The 18,902-nt window shown below is 46.3% G+C and overlaps 2 protein-coding genes across 9 annotated transcripts in view; one reads left to right on the top strand and one right to left on the bottom strand.

The window, feature by feature from the left end:
- The window catches only part of LOC133351022 (Golgi integral membrane protein 4-like), a 45,751-nt gene extending 31,135 nt beyond the window's left edge, over window positions 1-14,616 (top strand). The window contains exons 9-17 of one of the 5 annotated variants that reach the window (XM_061565899.1): window positions 609-671; window positions 1,520-1,630; window positions 2,725-2,936; window positions 3,638-3,753; window positions 4,370-4,452; window positions 5,282-5,848; window positions 6,992-7,048; window positions 7,373-7,474; window positions 8,292-14,616. In XM_061565899.1, coding sequence (XP_061421883.1) covers window positions 609-671; window positions 1,520-1,630; window positions 2,725-2,936; window positions 3,638-3,753; window positions 4,370-4,452; window positions 5,282-5,848; window positions 6,992-7,048; window positions 7,373-7,474; window positions 8,292-8,513 — 1,533 coding nt within the window. In that variant the 3' untranslated portion in view covers window positions 8,514-14,616. The remainder of the gene's footprint in view (window positions 1-608; window positions 672-1,519; window positions 1,631-2,724; window positions 2,937-3,637; window positions 3,754-4,369; window positions 4,453-5,281; window positions 5,849-6,991; window positions 7,049-7,372; window positions 7,475-8,291) is intronic. The other 4 variants (XM_061565900.1, XM_061565902.1, XM_061565901.1 and 1 more) reach the window with 4 other exon arrangements.
- Window positions 14,617-14,804: 188 nt separating this feature from the next.
- ATP13A4 (ATPase 13A4) overlaps window positions 14,805-18,902 on the bottom strand; it is a 74,221-nt gene continuing 70,123 nt past the window's right edge. For all 4 annotated transcript variants that reach the window (XM_061565897.1, XM_061565898.1, XM_061565896.1 and 1 more), the window contains exon 31: window positions 14,805-18,079. In XM_061565897.1, coding sequence (XP_061421881.1) covers window positions 17,531-18,079 — 549 coding nt within the window. In that variant the 3' untranslated portion in view covers window positions 14,805-17,530. The remainder of the gene's footprint in view (window positions 18,080-18,902) is intronic.

The following is an 18,902-nucleotide window of genomic DNA, read 5'->3' on the forward strand; positions in this document are numbered from 1 at the left end:
TGGAGAAAGTTTGTCGAATGTCGCTACTGGGCAGTTGGAGGCAATCGCCATCCAACAATAACAACGGAGGGAGGAGGCGCAACGCTCACTAGAGCGGAGGGCATGGCAGCTAAAATGCAGCGAGGTGGCAGTGGAGAGGACAGACGGTGCATCTGGCGGTCAGCTGTCAGTCAACCTGTAACACTTGGGTCTGTCCCGTGACCTGTCGGCCAGCCTTTGACACTTCACGTGGCCTCAGGGTGCTCCACTCCTGGCACATGCGCCGTGGTGATGTCTCCACCACTTAGTGGTGAATGGCAGTTATTGTTATTTACTGTTAGACCGGTTGACTATCCTAGCGGTGGGCATGCATTACCAGTGGGTCAGCCTGTGGGCAATTAATATGTATTATTAATATATATAATTATCAATCCACTGCTGTACATATATAGCAGTTGATGTTATGAAAGTTGTTGCAATTTTTAAAGGGTCCTACTATTAACAACTTATATCTTAATTGTGAAGCAGGACATTTATGGAAAAGGTTTTAAGTTAATGATTTAAAGGCTATGCATTGCTCGTGTATATGGACATGGACACACGCATATTTGTTTGTGTGTACACATCAGGATGAGTCACATTTGGATGAGAAAACAAAACAAATGCTTGAAGTGGAGAGAAAAGAACGACAGGTAAATGCACAGTTACCCAAGTGTCTGTGTGCACACAGACAAAGATCCCCTGTATAGCCTTAACAGACTGTTGGGGCAGGTGCTGTTCGGGAGCACCTATGAAGGTCGGCACGGTACACGACGGGATGGATGGCCAGCACCATGCCCGACCACCTTTGTCTCCCTCAACAATGTTTACACACTGCACCAGCTACTCATTTGAGGCTGAGTCGACCTAGGGGAGGCCCAGGACCAGTTCAGATAATTCGAACTCGGGTCGCCGGGTTCGTAGCGCAGTGCGCTAACCACTACACTACCGCTCCCCACATTGTGTGTGTAAGCATACACACACATAGATACAAGACAAAGCTTTTTTACGTATCCTTGTGAAATTTTGGGGCCAGTGCTCTAGGTGAACATCAATATAAGCGTGCCCATTGTAGCCATGACCAGCCCCTGTCGTGCTCCCCCTTCTAACGATCCTGGAATCATGAATATCCTATGTGTGTGCACACGCGTGTGTTTGTGTGCACACGCAAGCGTGTGCAGCAGTGGTACAGTGGTTAGCCCACTTCACCATTTACTGTATATTGTATATTTGTTACCTGAGTTCAATTCTCAGCCATTGCTAACATTATTGAAAAATATCAGAACCTGTCCTGCGCCTCCCCCAAGTCGATTCAGCCTTAAATAAGTACTTGGGGTGGTGTGTATACATAGGCACGAATGTGGTCGGGCGTGGTGCTGGCCACAGCAGCCCCTTGTGGGCTGTGCCGGCCGGCCTTCATTGGTGTTCGCCAGGAGGACTTTTCCCCAACAGTCTGTGTAACCTACACGGGTGATTTATCTTGGTGTTTGTGTATGTGCAGGAGTTGTTAGACAAACAGCGACAGGCGCGCATTGAGAGAGATCGCCTTATGCAGCAGCAGCAGCAGGACAATCAAATCCAACCTCAGGAGAACCAGCTGCCTGGCCAACAGGTAATATACATTAACGTCTGATTCAGCAACTTTGTCCAGAATTATTTTCTCATCGCCCCGCTGAGTTCAGGAGGGCCGAGTTATTTGTCCAGAGCTGATGTTATGATTTACCCCCTTACGCAATTTAATGAATTGTCCCTATTGGAATCGTGAACTGTTTCACAAACCGTCTCTTTTCTCATTCTGGTGAAATGTAATTCTGAGTCACGGACACGACCCAGCGGTGGCCCATTCACCATGCGTCGCAGAGGCTTGCGGTTCGAGTACGCTCGGTCGTCTTCAGAGTGCACGTTAAAGGTCACGTGACGTCACTTGAAGAACAGTAGGATATTGTGTGCCAGCGTCTAGGTACAAATTTGCCAACTTTTTAAAACTTAATCTTTAATCGCTCAATTATGAAGCGCTTGGTGATCGTTGCACATCGTTGCACATTACTGCAAACACTGAGCAGGACCCTCCTGAAAAAGAGTCATGAGATTCAGCGAGGCTTACATGGATACTCTTCAAATCTAGATTGCTTACATGCATAACCAAGCATAGTCAGTAAATGTACACATGCAGAACCTGCATGTGTAGACTTTATAGAAATATTATGTCGGCTGTATAACAAGTGCAAGAAGGAAGTAAACAATGTGGTCTTCTTCTTTCGTACGGCCGATGTAGATGCAGAGCAACAACTACAATTTCACATTCAGGTGGTCAAGCCAGACAACTGCGTCAAGAGCAGCGGAGTGTATCGCTGTGATGTCTCCTTTGTATTTGTGGATTGGGCATTGCATCATTATACGTTGTATGGTCAGTTCTGGATGACCACAGTCGCGCACTGCTGGAGAGTTTCTAATTTTCCACTTGTGCATCAAGTATCTGCATCTACTGCCATGGTTTGTGAGTGGATGCGATGTGTGGTGGACCATGAGCTTTGTGGAAGATCAAACCCAGGGGTCTTCTGCGTTGGGTCTTTCACAACAAGGTGTTTGCGAGTTCTTTTGAACTCCATTCAGATCTCCGGGATTCATGGGTGGTTGAACTCGCAATGCATTGTGGTGAGATATGGCAGCATCATCCACGGTGACCTCTTGGCCCTGACCTCTTAGACGCCGATCAGCAAAGTGAAGAGCCACTACGAGACGCAGCTGGAGCAGCAGCGAATGGCGAAGGAACGCGAGGAGGCGGCGCGCCGGCTCGCCGAGCAGCAAGAGCTGATCTACCGGCAGCGCTTGGCGCAGCAGGAGGCGCGGCAGGCAGCGCTGCGCCAGCAGGAGGCGGTGCAGCAACGCGACGAGAGCCTGAGGCAGGCCCGAATCAGGTCGCTCACCCACTCTGCGCTCGCTCGCTCGCTTTCACTCACCCACCCACACTTACTTATTGGTGTGCTTTCTCGTTCACTTGGTCACTCACAAACTCACTCACTCACTTGCTTACTCACCCACTCTCACTCACCCACTCAATGCTCACTCGCTCATCCACTCACTCAGTCACTTTCACTGGCTTGCTCGCTCACTCGTCCGCCCGCCCCCATGTTTTTTAATGATCTAGAACAAAGAGTACAAGTTAAACCTAAACCACCCTTCTACGTGAAGGAAGAGTGTATGTGTGGCTGTGCGTGTGTGATAAAGGCCACATGAAGTGGTGAGTGTGCGCGTAGTTGTGTTGTCGTAGTACGAGCCATTTAAAGTGGTGAGTGTGCGCGTAGCTGTGTGTGCGTGGTATGAGCCACGTGAAGTGAGAGTGTACGTGTGGCTGTGCTTGTTGTGAGCCCACTCTGCTATGATCCCCACCGTGGGTTTCATTCCTGTCCATGCACATCGATGACAAATGATGGCAGTTCAAACCGTCCATCCTGGGTCTTCCTTAAGTCAACTAAGCCTTTAGTGAGTACCTGGTCTCAAGAAAACACCAGCGCTGTGGAAACAGAGGCAGCTGGGCGTGGTTACTACCTGCACCGCACGTACCTATATGGGGTTTGTAAGGCTAACTGGGGCATGTGTGTATCGTTTATTTTTGTAGGCAGCAGGCAATGTTTGACCAGGGGGTGCATGGGAAGGACGGAGCGGAAGAGGAGGAACCAGAGAAAAATGAGTCTGAGAAGAACCCTGAAGCCGCAGATGAACACAAGCCTCAAGGTCAGAGCACAGGTCACTGCGAGGTGTCTGTGGGTAACACTTCCCTTGTATCTACGGCAACGGTGGACTGAAAACCTGTGGGAATTTCTGCGAATAACTCGATTGTTGCTCGGTGTAGAACTGAGTATGCTTGACTAGCTTTGCCACTGTATTCGGTACAGTCAGAGCTCTGCTGAAACCCTTTCGGTGATGGACTTAACTATTCTGATAATTGCATCTATTTCATCAAAGTGTCTTGCTGCTCAGTTGAGCATTGGAATGGCATTCAAACCCCGTGGATGCCACTGATACACTGGTGCTAATTACACATGGGTGGGGGGGGCGGTGCGCTGCTGTGCGAGTTTCAGAATTAATTATTTATCTCATGACTTGCACGCCTATAACATAGTTGGGAAAAATATATTTTTTTTATCCAAATTATACTATATTTAAGTATTGTCATTTTAAAGGCCTGATTGCTGCTTTGTGCTTTACTGTTCCAGAATGTACCAAGTGCTCACGGTTGAAGAGTGCGTGTGACCATTGCTTCCTCTTGGCCCGTGTCTGTGCTCTGCCCCTGTTGGGTGGAGGGAACATAATCTGCATGACAAAGCTCCCTGTGTTTCCTTGTGTGCAGACTCCGTGGCGGAGGAGCAGGAAGCAGCCCGGGCCAACTTAGCACCTCTCAAACCCGAGCTTCAGCAGCACCAGCCCTTGATTGTACGTTGCCGCGTCTTCCGCCCCTTGTCCATGCATTGTGTGTGTTTCTAGTTTTAAGCCTGTGGTTATACACTGCTGCAGTGTGTGGTGCTGGCCATGCTTGTGACCCTGATACTAGATCTGGACACTTATTGTGGTGTGGTGACTCAACACCTATTGGTATTGTGGGTATCGCTGAAATACAATATCCCGATATTGGTTAATAGTGAGGTACTGCCTGAATTAAGCAATTTGTTCTGATGTAGATGATCCTATGCAGTCGCGATCCTGGCTTTGCGGGAATTCCAAGGCTATTAATTGATTACACAACCAAAACAATGATAATGCCATTTGAACTATCCAGGAAAGCCTCACTGAGTCTCACATTTATTTTTATAAGGAGGTTGCTGATTTTGGGATGTTTAGATGATTCCATTGATGCGTGGTTGGCATGTATGAGGAAACAGGGAGTCCCTGGAGAAAATTCATGCATACGAGGGGATAGCACTCAAAGTTCCACATCGATGGTTTAGATTTAGATTTTAATTCAGCAGGAAGGGCCATATTTCATGGACGTTCTGTGATAGTACAGAGATTACTGCACGCTACAGATCTTAGATCTGCTTTTTGTGTTGAGTTTTGTGTCCTTCCCCCCGCACCTCCGATGAGCACAGTTGGCTACGTACGTTGGGAAAGAAGTTGAACATACGTACACACATCCTATGTTCATTTGATTGCAGTGCAGTGTCGTGGATTTTATAACAGTGAAGTCCCATTATTGGTGTGTTTTTCCATTAAATATGTTATATTAACACTATCCATATATGATTGATTGGCGCTTGATACCCAGCCGGCTCCATCAGCAGCACGGGTGGAGAATCAAAATGAACACCACGATGAACATGTCGAGCAGCCGCATCAGCAGCAGCAGCATCAGCAGCAGCATCAGCAGCAGCCGCATCAGCAGCAGCCGCATCAGCAGCAGCAGCCGCAACAGGAAGAGGAAGAAGAGGAGCAGGAAGACGAAGAGGATCAGAACCCGGCTAACGACCCCAACAACCAGGGCGAGGACGAGTTTGAGGCGGAGCAGGCTCTGCAGGAGAGGGCTCAGCGCGTCGCCGTCGGGGCGGCGGCGATGGGCGCGAGGGGGGGGGCGGCAGTGGACACGCACGACGCCGCCGAGCGGTTCGTGGACGGCGCTAACGGCGGCGGGGAGGGGCGGCACGCGGGGGTGGCGCCCGGCGGCGGCGGCAGGAACGGGCGTGACGAGTTCGAGGATGCGGAGCGCGCTCTGCAGCAGAGGGTGCGCTCCGACGTGGGGCGGCACGGCGCCGGCGCCGTCATCCTGGGTCCCGAGGCGGCGGCGGGCGCGGGCGACGCGGACGGAATTCAGCCGGATGAGGACGACCAGCTCGTCGTAAGGCCCGCATCTGTATTTCGTGTTTTCTGGTGGATTTATTCCTCTATGTATTGCCATTGTGCTATCGCTGTTACGTCATGACTGGAGATATGTACTTTTAAATCTAGATTGAAAACTAATTTCATTAGAACTGCTCCTTGTTGTTTAGTGTGTTGTCTTGACCCCCGCACCTCCGATTGTCACGGTTGGCTACATACGGTGGCAAATAAGTTCAACATACGTACAGATATGAGGTGAATCCAGAACCTTCGAGAGAGAGACGGTGCAGCTCTGTGCTAGCGGACGGCCTGCGGAGGCGAATATCGCAGAACTAATTCTGAGATCCCTTGAAAATGACCTCTGATCCTCATAGTACAGAGCAACACTATCCCGCTTGCCCCGTTTCAGAGAACACAGCACATTCGTCAATGACACTGGCTTTAAAATATAAACAAAGGCAATGTTTCAAGTAATGGCATGTAACACGTAAATAGAGAATGTGTTGAGTTTGTGTTAAATGTGCTCATATACTGCCAACACAGCATCACCAAATAATTTGCTACGGAGGGTAATGTTGCATTGCATGACAATGAAACCAATATTTTTGTTTAATTATCAGGACCAACTCTGAAAATTAGAAGCACATTTCACATCTTGGGTTGTTTTTGTACAGTCATTGGTAACCAAGCTCAGACCATCAATTCCATATACTTGACAATATAGTTTAATTACAGGCAGCACTGCCTGGATCCCAACCCAAGGTCTCAGCAGTGCCATGTTGGTGCTCTCGCTGAACCACCTGGTTTTTTATTTAAATCAGTGTGAATGAGTCTGCTCCACTGTCTGTGTATATGCGTCTTTGTGAGGAGCGGTGGCACAATGTGCAGTGCACTGCGTTACGAACCTGGAGACCTGAGTTTGATTCCTGACCATGGCTAAGATGAGTGGCAAATTATATCAGAACTTGACCTGGGCCTTCCTGGGATCGACTCGGTTTGAAATAAGTAGTACTTGGTGTGGTGTGTAAAACACCTACACTAGGGGGGCAAAAGTAGCTGGGCATGGTACTGGCCACACCACCGATTGATAGGTGTTCACAAACAGCACTTGCCCCAACAGTCTGTTGAGGACTACACAGGGGATCTTGTCTTTATCTTGCAGGTGGCTGGAAAGCCTGACCAACAGGAGGAGAATGAGCAGGAATACCAGGAGGAGCAGGCAAGCCCTATGCTATCGATGCACTCTGTACCACTTGCTGCTAGCCTTTGTCTGCCGCTTAAAGTGGAGGCTAATTGGTCGACAACTTGAAGGGGATCATATGCCTAACGCTTTAAGATCTCTCTCCATCCGAGACAGAAATGTTTCCTCGTTTTCAAGCCGGCCAGGGTGACAGCGCACTTTAAGTGCTCCATTCGATGATCGATACACACCCCTCGAATAGACGCCCCCTCTCCCCCGCTCCTGTGCCACTGGGGCCACGCGGAGGGGCGTCCGTGATGTGGGCACTGACGTGTGGCCGCCCTCCCTGTGCTCACCCTTCAGGACGGCGGCCGCCGCCGGGTCGAGGGCCCCGGGGACGACACGGGCAGGGACGTAGGCCCGGACGACGCCGTGGAGGTTGAGGAGCACTACGACCACGGCAACGTGAGTGACGCGGGGGGTGGGGGATGCGATGACATCACTAGTGATGTTTGATTTGTTTATCTGGGAATTCCTCACGTGGAGTCGCCAAGACCCTTTTGGGACGGTCCTATGTTGCGATCGTTGGGACTTTGTTTTTTAAAGAGTGTTGTGCAAGTGGCGCAAACTGGGTGTGAGCCACCGTGCCAGACTAAATTATTTATGATTTAAGTGGAGCTCCCATTATCAAGGCAACTTTTTGACATCCTTGATCGACTCACCAGATGCTGCTCATTGGATTGGATTGAGTCTTGCCCAGCTCTCATCTTGAAACCTTGTGCTTTTGAAACCACTGCACTGCTGACCGATCGTTCCTGGCACAATAGTTTTATGTCCGTTTTAAACGGACACGAAGACATTCGTGCCCCTTTACGACTTGATTGTTAACATTCGATACGCAAAATTGGTCAGTTGTGTTTCCAGTGGTGAATGTAGCTCCTGCATTGAATCAATTTACCAGGTGAGGTCCACTGAGCTCTAAAGCTATTTTTCTGAAGTGACCTGGCCACAAATTATAGCCTAATGAAGTGGCTTTTCACGTGCAAATTTATAGCAGCCAAATACTCTAAAACGTATGATTGAAAATTACATACAAACTCGTATGATCCAAATTGATTCTTCTGCGCACGATTTGATGCACTTACTGCCAGCTTTTTTCGTCTGTCACGGGTGTATCGACGTGTCCTTGGCGTGGCTGCTCGTCAACCTCGTACAAAGAGAGCGCATCGTCTCACGGGGAAAACCTCACAGCAGTGGGAATCCGTTTCCTCTTTGTCCTTAGGAGGAGGAGGACGAAGATGGCGACAAGCAGGGCCACGTGGGGCCCGCAGCTGCCGCCGGCGCCGCCAATGCTGCTCGGCACGCGAGGCGCGGTGCCGATGGCGGCGGCGGCGGCGGCGGCGGCGGCGATGAGGAGGAGGAGGTGGAGGAGGAGGTGTACGAGGACGAGGACGACAGGGCGGCACGGCACCCCGGCGGAGGGAGACGTGGCGCCGAGATGTAGAGTGGCGACGATGTGCAGCGTCAGGCCGGTCGGATAAAACATCCTCGTCGGCAGCTCAACCGGACAGGTCACTCCTTGTAACTTGGCAGTAGGACATTTGTTACAATTGATGTTTTTAGCCGAGTGTAGACGAAATTACTTTTGGTGAGTAATTACAAAAAGATATATGGATGGCGTCTTTTTTTATCCATAAAAGCCTTGGCGGAGTGTCAAGGCTTGTTGAATCGGCTCTTTTGCATCGATATGTTTGACCAGTTGCTTTTTAATGATGGTTTTTGCATGTGGTAATACATTGGAGTACCCATAGGAAATCTACCGTGTGAAGAGGGAATGATTCTCAACACAGATGGGTCAGGCTACCGATTTGCTGTACCGCAATTCACTGGCATCGTGACGGCCCAGCAGATTGGCACTTTTCCGTCCATGTGTGTGAGCCACCAACCCTGTGGCCACCGTGCTGGATGCACACATCACTTTTCCCGAAAAACGGTACAAAAATGTATTACCCGACCGCCAGAGAGAGATTTCCTACACACATACTCTGTGTCAAAAATGCTTATTGCCCAGTGCTTAAAAAAGGACTGGTGTGGATTTAATGGCCCAGAACTTGGCATTAGTTGTGGGAAAACAAGGCAGAATGCAATCCTGAACCTAGTTGTGACTATATTACTTACTCGGGACTCATTCTGAGTGAAAGGCTCGACGCGTTATTGAGAGACCGGTAAAACCACATTTGCTGCTGGTAAGCATAGGAAATCTAATCCGGTTATGTTTCCAGAATGTCCCTCTTGTACATAATTGTGCGCTTCGGACTATTTGGTTTCTCCGAGGACATGCGAGCTTTTTCTGCAAAAGCTTGTCGGATGTTTTTGTGCTTGCCTTGAAAACCCAACCAGCCTTTGGCCAACTTTACCATAGCAATAACAATAATGGGGCTCTATAATTCATTAAAATTATACATGTCCTGCAGATGAGTGTTTATTTTTAGATGATAAAGGAATCTCTTATATGTAACAGTTAAAAAAATTTACCTTCATTTTACATGTTTACCTGTGCTCCAAAACTGAAGTATCCTGATTTTTTTTTTACTGAAGCATTTCAAAGTTATGTAGTGGGGTTTGGTGTTTTTATATTTTTTGTTAGTATACATTTGTTTCATGCAGCCAAACGTACGTGACCTGCACCTCATAGTGAGGTGAATATGCCTTTTTGTTTTTAAATCAACCCTTTCACCTACAAAATGATTTAGTTTTGTAAGGGCTACCTGGCCTAATTTTACTGGCCGAAGAATGTGATAACATGCCCCTGAGACTTGGGGCTTGTGTAGGAAGTGCACGAAAATGTTAATTGTATCCGTACCTTCTTTAATTTGTTTTAAATATACCCCCCCACTCCCTGTCGTTCATTCGTGGGTGGTTATTTGCTTTACAAAAGAAACTCCCATTTCCAGAAACGGCATTGTGGGCCATGAGGGCACACGGGCAGTCAAGTGTTGGTGGGTAATTGTTCCTTTGAACCCACAGTGATAATGTAGTTAAGAGGATGTGGCTTTCTTTGTGGGAACGTTGTGTGTGTGGGTGACTGTCCCACATGCACCAGTTAGACTGAGTCACACGTACTTTGTCCGCTGTATGTCGAAAGCATGGCCTTCTGCACTGCCCTTAGAGCAGCCGTGGTGTCTCTTCTGATGCCTGTAGCTTTCCCTCTCGACTGTTTTTCACGTCTTAAGTCACAATCGACCTTAGTCTCAGCAGGAATAATTACCAGATTTTATTAAGGAAAAAAAACACTAATTTTGGTCATGTATTTCTTCAATCGTGAAATAATAATAATGATGTTATATTTAATATTAATTGCTGGTTCAATTGTCATGTGTCGCAGTAACATAATGCAGTCATTTTAGCATCACAAAGGGATTGTACGCAGGCCAATTTGTCTGACCAAATAGTTTATTCGCTCAACTACGCCACGTGTTTTCATGCTGCGTGTTGGTAATTCTAAGCGAAAGGGTTTGGCTTGTGGGTTTCACAGTCTCAAACCCTTAACTACCCTCTCTTCCCATTATACCTTGGTCATTCATATGTATAGCCACTTTACTTAGGTGTACAACTGAAGAGGTTTGCAGACTGGTTGGAGAACGTGTAAGCATGTTTTCATAGCCGATCCTGTATGGCAGTCCCGACCAACCATGCTGGCAATGCAAGATTGAGCACGCAAGGGTCAGTCGGGTTCACCGCGTGTGGTTTGGTAAGCATGTAACAGTTAACACTGATTCTCTCACAATGATAATCACAGCCTTTTGTCAATCCACTGCTGGGTGAAGGCCTGCCCATGCTGTGTCTGTCGTGACACCTGACTCAGCTGATCAGTGTGGGTTGGTGAATGGTTTGCCCAGAACGATGTCACTCGTGGCCAGGAATCAAACTCTGGTAACCGGGATTAATAGCGCAGTTCATGAACCATTGCAACACTGCTCCACCCCCATTGTGAAACATTCCTCGGATCGTGCCGGTCAGAATATATATGTATATTTTTCCAAATCATGAAATGTATATGCTCATGTTACGTTTGGAATAAGACAACGCACGAGATGGATGAAACAAATTTTATTACGGACGAGAAAAAATGCAACGAAAATAATTCCATTGTTCTTGAGTATTGCGATGACCTGCAACATCTGACAGGGATTGAGTTGTTACATGCCTCGAGAGTTAAACTCTGTGCTCACCGTGGCGTCCATGCATTGCACGTGGCGGTAGCTGTATATTGACTTGCCTAATGAACAAAACTCAGCAGTTCAGAGCGGGTTAATCAAATCATCTCGTCACCCGTCAGCGCTCCTCCTTTCATCATTCACCAATGTCCTCCGTTACATGTTATCTCGTTACATGCTTAAGTTGACATTAGGGGCCTTATTGATGTGTCGGTGGCCAAATAAAGGCAGTTTACACCTATTTATGATGGACAAAATGGCAAGACCAGCAAAAAATAGTGGCTATCTTGCCCCACCTTCTCACCAAATAGAGAGAAACTGCCAATTTTCCACCACAAATGTACCCCAGGTCCTATAAAATTTCTAAAGTACACTGCATTCAAATGTTTATGATCAAAACTTAAAACTGAAATAAGATATACCGTGACTTTTTAAATGTTTGAAATGTATACATTTTACTATAGCTGCTATAGGTCATGAGTGTTATAGGCAATATATCTGTATCATCGTGAATGTCAAGTTGTCTAATCGTCACATTGCTGTTAAGTTTCCAAACATAAGGCACTACCACCATCTTGTCTGTTGTAAGGAGTTAAGTCTGTGGTTTGTACCACATTGGATACCGTGTCCTGTACGGGAATCGTGGTAAAATAGCCCTCGTGACCCGCACGGTATGGAGAGCCCCGCATTCAGCAGCGAGATTGAGTGCCCAAACCGGTGCGGTTTGCGGGGGGGGGGGGGGCAAGAACTACGTGGTGGTGCATTCGTTGTCGTCCTGCTTTTGGCTAAACATTGAGCGAAGCCAAGTCCGGCATTGGCGTGACTCGGGCACCCACAACAGGGGCCAGAAGAGCTTCCGTTTGATGGCTGGAGACTCGCGCACGCACAGCCACACACATTCATTCCAGGTGTTGGTTTATTTTTTATGTCCCAAGACTCGCGTGTTACATTGGACAGGACACAACCGAGCTTCCCGCACGTGTCCTCGACACCTGTGTGGCGGCTCCTTGTTCATGGCACGTTCGTTTAGCTCTGCACCGCGTTTATCCACTTTTTTTACCTTCTTGGTCTTGCTTTGTAGTTCAAGCCTAATCGTCTATTTAGCGTAATCCTTCTGCGCAGCTGTTGTGTGTTCTGTGTACTCTGTACATAAGCGCTTTTAACTAAAGGCAAAGTAAGTCAAATTTTGACAAAAAAAATTGGTTACACCAATAACTGATGTTTTTAAATGTGTGTGGATGAATTTATTTTTAAAACCTGTACAATTGAATAAAGTGGCAAAGCAGGATATATATACATATATCAGTGTAATCAGCCTAGTTATGCAGTGTGTATTGACAGATGGTTAAGTAATTGTATATTAGTTTGTTGGAATTGATGTAATTTTCCCGCTATTTAAGAGTATACGAACACAATTTTAACAAGCTCCGACACGCTCACACGAGCTCTTAGTGTTGCCAAAGAACACGGACGTGGTAGTATATTTGTTGTCGCCACCGCCGCTGTTGCCCCATGGGATCCATCGCCCACGTTGGCATCGCACGGGAGCGCATCCTGATGCTGCACATGTACGGATACACATGCACGTAAACATTCATTCCATTCGCTGCCTTGCGTATGTTCGCAAATCGTCACACACAGACCACCGTGTGTAAAATTAAAGGTGAAATTAGCCATGAAAGTAACCTTGTAGTATACAGCCTCCAAAAGGTTGGAGCAGTTCACAAGTAAATGAGCTGCTTACAGCTAAAGTTGGCTCATTTGTTAAGCAAAATGCACCTTGTAAAAGCGTTTAGCTCCTTAACGGAGCTATTGTACCGATGTTTTGTTTGAGATAATATAAGCTACAACATTTTGACTTTGTAAATTCACAAGTACCATCTAGGATCAGATTATGCAAATAAATACCGATGCGTTCGGCAATTAATGCAACATTTGCACGAAACACTTGTGAAAATTATACAATTTCTGCGAAAAGTTTGGGGTCCCATGGTTTTTTTTTTGCCATGCAGAGGCGACTGAAAATTCCTGTTGAGAAGCACTCGTAAATGCGACGTGTTCCATTGCAAGCCTTGCCTGCGTTTTTTTTTGTCAATTCAAAAGGTCTCACTGCGCTTGTTTCAAGTTTGATTTATTTCACCAGGTGACAACTCCGGTGAGCTCCAGGATAGCCTCATTTGCAAGAGCTCGCCCTGAATTGAGCGACCGGCTCAAGCCAGCAATCGACGGTGCTCATCTCTGTTAGCAACAGAGCAAGTGGTGGAAATTTTCATATTTCTACGTCGAGGGTTTTGTCTCCACAGTGGTACTTATTTTCTTGACCTCAGGATCATTGGGCTGACTTTAACCCAGAGCCGCCAAGATTTTAATTCGAAGTTTTGGAATTGCGAGTAAAGTACTCTTGGTGTGTGTGTGTTTCTGTAACAATTGGGGAGGCCACAGAAAGAAGCCTTTAGATTTCATTGTGCCAAAGCTGTTTAATCCATTCCACCGCAGCAATTGGAACAAATCGATTCCAGGTAGTAAAGCGCGCTTCAATCGAAATTTGTGCTGCACATGTGGAACGTCTGTTGGCATGTGCAGCAACGTGGCAGTTGTACAACATTTAAATAGTTTTTTTTTATGATTTTAAAGTTGATACCGGAGGTCAGACATCACACACACAATGGTACTTTATATTATTATGGCTGTGTGGTTTCAGGGCATGATGCATCTTGTTACATTTTCTGAGAGTTCAAGCAGATGATTTTCAGTCGGTCCCCATGCAGTGGAAATCGCACATGGTCACCTTTAGCTTCTAAAACCAAGCAGACACGAATGAAAAAACCGTTTGGGTATTTTATTTTAATAGTCTCATTCTTGCGCTGAGATTCAGCACTGTTTTCTAGATTGAGCTGATGTTGGGCATACAAGTTGCCCATTGCTAACAGGAGTGTATCTTTGAAATCCATTCTGGTGTTAGGCGTATCGAAACTAAATTAAAGCAATCCTTGCAATTACTTTTAAGAGGGCTTTAAAGCCTTTGTATAGTCGACCATAATATTAATCAATTTGGTACATTTTGGGTTCTATTATCGTTCACATTTGTCTTTGTAAATAAATGTCTTTAGTTTTATTTGAGAAAACAACGAGCGTACAATCGGGCATGTGTTACTTTTAAGCTCCTACTCCAGCCAATATATCAGTTTCAAATAATATAATTTGTCGTCAATTTTTTTCCGTTGTAATTTTTTAGTCTCCATAAATTGTAAAACAGCAATAAGAAAAACGAGCTAAACCAATCGCAATGTCACGTTCACCGGTTGCTCGCGCGACTTGTACACCCGTGTGAATAACACGTTTTGTAAGCGTGCATTGTGTGCCACGATTAAATCCCATCACGTTTTTCAACACGCCTGCCGTCTCTTCAATTCCGAATAAACACGCGCTTTGAATTTGAGCTGATGTTTAAGTTATACAGTCGATGTGACCAACTGGGTATTACAAACGAGCGTGCTGTCTACACTAAACATTTAGCAAAAGTAGGATGTATACATGTTTATACATACACAACATTTTGTCAATAACACTGGACTTAAGATAAATGTAACGTGACGTTTGTATGCATGTTTAACTTCTTTCACACCGTACGTAGCCAACTATGCTAATCGGAGGTGCGAATTTGGCCTATTTATGTGCTATGAAGAAGGGGCATTGGCTGAAACGTCACCCATATCGTACATTTTTTGTTCAGTGAAGGCAGTGCTATTGACAAGTGGTTTGTTTTTTGGTGTGCTCGTGCGCCACTGCCAATTAAGCAGCAGCATCACCAACTCCACTATAATCTTAATTTAATATGAAGTAAAAAAAGGGCTACAATGTAATAGCACTACAATGTTTTACCTTTCACTCTCCTCGTGTGACAAACACTGAGAACATCCATTATGAAGTATGGGAAAATACAAACAAACATTTAAAACACAACGTACACTTATTTCATAAACTAAAACTTTATTTCATTACGATCCAAAAAAATGGCACACCTTTTTAACGAATGTAATATTTCCATACATTTCAGATGTGAAGTCGAGCTAAAAAAAATCATTCAACGAAAGCAACAACAACCGTTAAAATGTTGGTTTTAAATATAAAACTTGTGTTCACGAAATTCAATTTAAATACCCCAGAGCCAGGCTCAACGTACAGACGCATACTGCCGCTGACACGAGGACAAACATGCTGTACAGGGGTTCTTCCAGACGTCTTGTGACCCCCAATTAATTGACCCCTAAATTTTTTAATCCTTTTGCATATTAATTTCTTCTTTAAATAAACCTTACTTAAAAATATATATAAAGTTTTAGAGAATTAAATGGGGGTCACAAGGCATCTGCACCACCCAGGAGAATAAAAGACGGCTGTGCTTAAAATTCCCACAATTCAAGTTATTTCATATGTACACATTCATGAGATTTGAATTTCATTTCACAAACGGAATTGAATTTCATTTCATACGGTTAATTTGGTATAAAAATAATCATGGTCCTAAGAATGTCATGCATTATTTATGTCAGTTTGCCTGTGCATGGAACACAAGCAGATTAAAGACACCATTTAACTTTGTAATACATCGTCATCATCATTTGGTAAAATAGTTTGGATTTTGTTCCGGCAGCATGTGCACTTGAGCAAAAGTCAAATGATCACTGCAAACATTACAAAGGACGGCTGTGTGTTGAGTCCATAGACTATATGTTTTAAAAATACACATTCCCCGATTATCTATGCGTTTCACTGTCCTCTGAGCACTCAGAGAAGGGTCTCAAGAGGAAGTCTAATGCTGGGGAAACACGTGGAGTTTTCCTCCAGTAATTGACAGCAAAATGATTTCAGATTTCACTCACCTGCCCTTTTTAAAAATTTGTGTCCATGCAAAATCATAGCGACTCTGCCCAAACGATCGTAGTAGGGTGGTTGCCCATATCTGTTGGTGGCATCAAGTCAGTGGTGGTAATTCCACATTCCTATGGCGGGTAAAAAAGATGACCCCATTCTCCACAGCATTCCATTTCCATGCACGTGGAGCGTAAACAAAAAGTTAATGCCATCTCTGTATTAAACGAATTTTGGATTCGTTATAATTAAGACGTTGAATAATTACACGTAATAAATGGAACAACATTACGCGAACAAACGGGCCTTCAACTGGACCGCCAGTCCCCCCATTGGGAGTGGTCCACCGATTCCAGCAGGCCACCCTGGTTAGTACTGGTGGATTATTTCACCATACAAATCCATATCCACTGCTTCACAGTGTGGACGTGAGAGATCCTGCGACGTCTTCCCAAGAAGAGTAGGTCATCAGGCACCGGTGTCACGGTTCAAATTTGCCAAGTTTTGACCACGACGCCGGCACACACAACGTCCTGCAACGACGCTTGCACACAACGTCCTGCAACGACCGTCGTCGACCTCCCCACAAAGTGGTGCTCGTTTTATCGACCCCAGGGAGATGATGGGCAGTCAACCCCACCCCCCGATTGTGAGCCGCTCGCACTACCACCGAGCCACGAGGCCGGATATGTTATGACATGTTCAAAATAATTGTATCCAAAAGAGAACATTGCTGCTTAATGGGCGGTAATCATATTGCGATCAGTAAAGTAGCAAATAAAGTAGGTTCAAAAACAGGTCAAGCTACGTAGATGTCAGGATTTTTCCACAGCCGTGATTAAAATACATGCTTCTAACGTCATTTGGGGTGCGAATACACGGGTAACTGTTAAACAGCTGTTGCTCAAGTCGCCCACCACCTTCCACCCGATCCACCCGATCCACCCGGCCTTTGTGGACGTTGGGAGACTTAAGCAGCAACTGGTGACCAAGTCACACACGCAGTAAAGCCCGTTTAAAATTATAAAATGTAAGGCGAAACTTCACGATGCGCATTTCTCTTTGCTGCCGTATTGCACAATGAAGAGGCAGCTCGGTGACGCGGCAACGTGCGAAAGACAACTCTGTATGCCTTGCAAGCCCGCACACACACACACGTTGTTACAACTTTGTTGCACTTAGACAGTTTCACATATATTTAGAATTGTGCCGTGCATTGTAAATTGTAGAAGCACTACAACCTAACCTATTCACCATATGCAGTAGTCGACAGGCGTACATGTGCATTTAGAGTGCATCGTGTGACTTTTCACACTGATCTGCAGAAATGTAGTAAAATCGGGTTAAAAAACAAAGCACTACATATAAAACAACTCTTACACAGACACACACACACCTTAAATCGTGTCCTTGTAGAGGACTGGGTCAGGCATCAACTGGCAGCTTGGCCCGACTCAGGTCCCGAGCTGTCGTCGGACTCAAAACCCGGGTTGACGCAACTCCCCGAGTTCGCTTGCTCCCCACCCGCGTGCCGCCCCTCACCTCTCTCGTCGCCCGCCACCTCGTCTTCAAACGCCACAGCGTCCAGCTCCAGCGTGGGAGCGTAGGCCTCGTTGTCGTGGCCATTTGGAGCGCCCTCCGCTTCGGCCTGGAGACGCTCGGCGGCACTCGGCCCCCGCGAGGAGGTTTGACGTCCCGTCCCGGAAACCCTCAAATGCCGGCGGGAGGGGAAGGTGCAGTCACCGGCCTCTCGGGAGTTGGGGCCGTCTGCACCTTGGCGGTAGCCGAGGGTGGCAGCCCCTTTGGGCCTCGGCGGCTGGTGGCCGTTGTTCGGCGCGGACGCCGAGAGGCCGAGGTCCAGCGGCGGCCACGAGGGGTCTTGAGCGAGCTGCTCCGCCAGCGTGTTGTAGCGCGCCTTGGACTTGACGCGCAGGCAACGGCGCAGGCTCCGCCACATCGAGCGGTTCTCAATAAGTGCATCCTGCGAGACGGGAGGGCAAGGAGGCCAGGTGGGCTCACAATCAGAACACAGAATTCTAGATTTGAAGCTTTCGTGACTGCAAGGATCCATACTCTTTGTTTTTTTTCGGTAAAGTCACGTAGGTTAAGAAAGAAAACTAATCCATTAAATCAGTGATTAAATCAGTGATTAAATGTATTTGTTTTCTTTTTTAACCTACGTGACTTTACCGAAAAAAAACCAAGGAACACAGAATCTTTATTTAGACTGGAGGAGGAATCCGATGAGCTATGAAGCTCTTCTTCACAAATGTCCCACTATGGGTGGGTCAGCGTGTTACAACAGCAAACAATAAAAAAAAAACGAAATGAGTGCCAAAATAGAGAAAATGATATGCAAATCACTAAATGTGAATAATTAAATCATTGTACATCTGATTTGTCAAGCTTGGGCATGGTGGCAAATACAACAACACAGTCCCAGACCACACCAAGATAACACCACACAACATTACACATTTAACTATCGATACTACACAGGCAATGATAAAAGTTACAAATCACAGGCCAGCAGGGTGCTAAGAAACTAACTATTAAACTAAACCTTTTTAATTTAATTCAGGTAAGGCCCACTGAGCTATGTAGCTCTTTTACAAAAGCGACCTGGCCACAATTATTGCTCAACAAAGTGGCTTATCACGTGGAAATTATAGCAGTAGCAGAAGACTAAAACTGGCACTGTTGATATCCTTGGTTCAATTCTGGACAACTGTCCATGATGAGACTGGGCTCTTCTCAAGTCCAGGGAGTCGATGGTCTTAACCCGGTCCCCAATGACCACCCCC

The sequence above is a fragment of the Lethenteron reissneri genome, chromosome 36 (genome assembly GCF_015708825.2).
Source record: "Lethenteron reissneri isolate LAM-NWPU_2019-01 chromosome 36, ASM1570882v1, whole genome shotgun sequence".
Classification (NCBI taxonomy): domain Eukaryota; kingdom Metazoa; phylum Chordata; class Hyperoartia; order Petromyzontiformes; family Petromyzontidae; genus Lethenteron; species Lethenteron reissneri.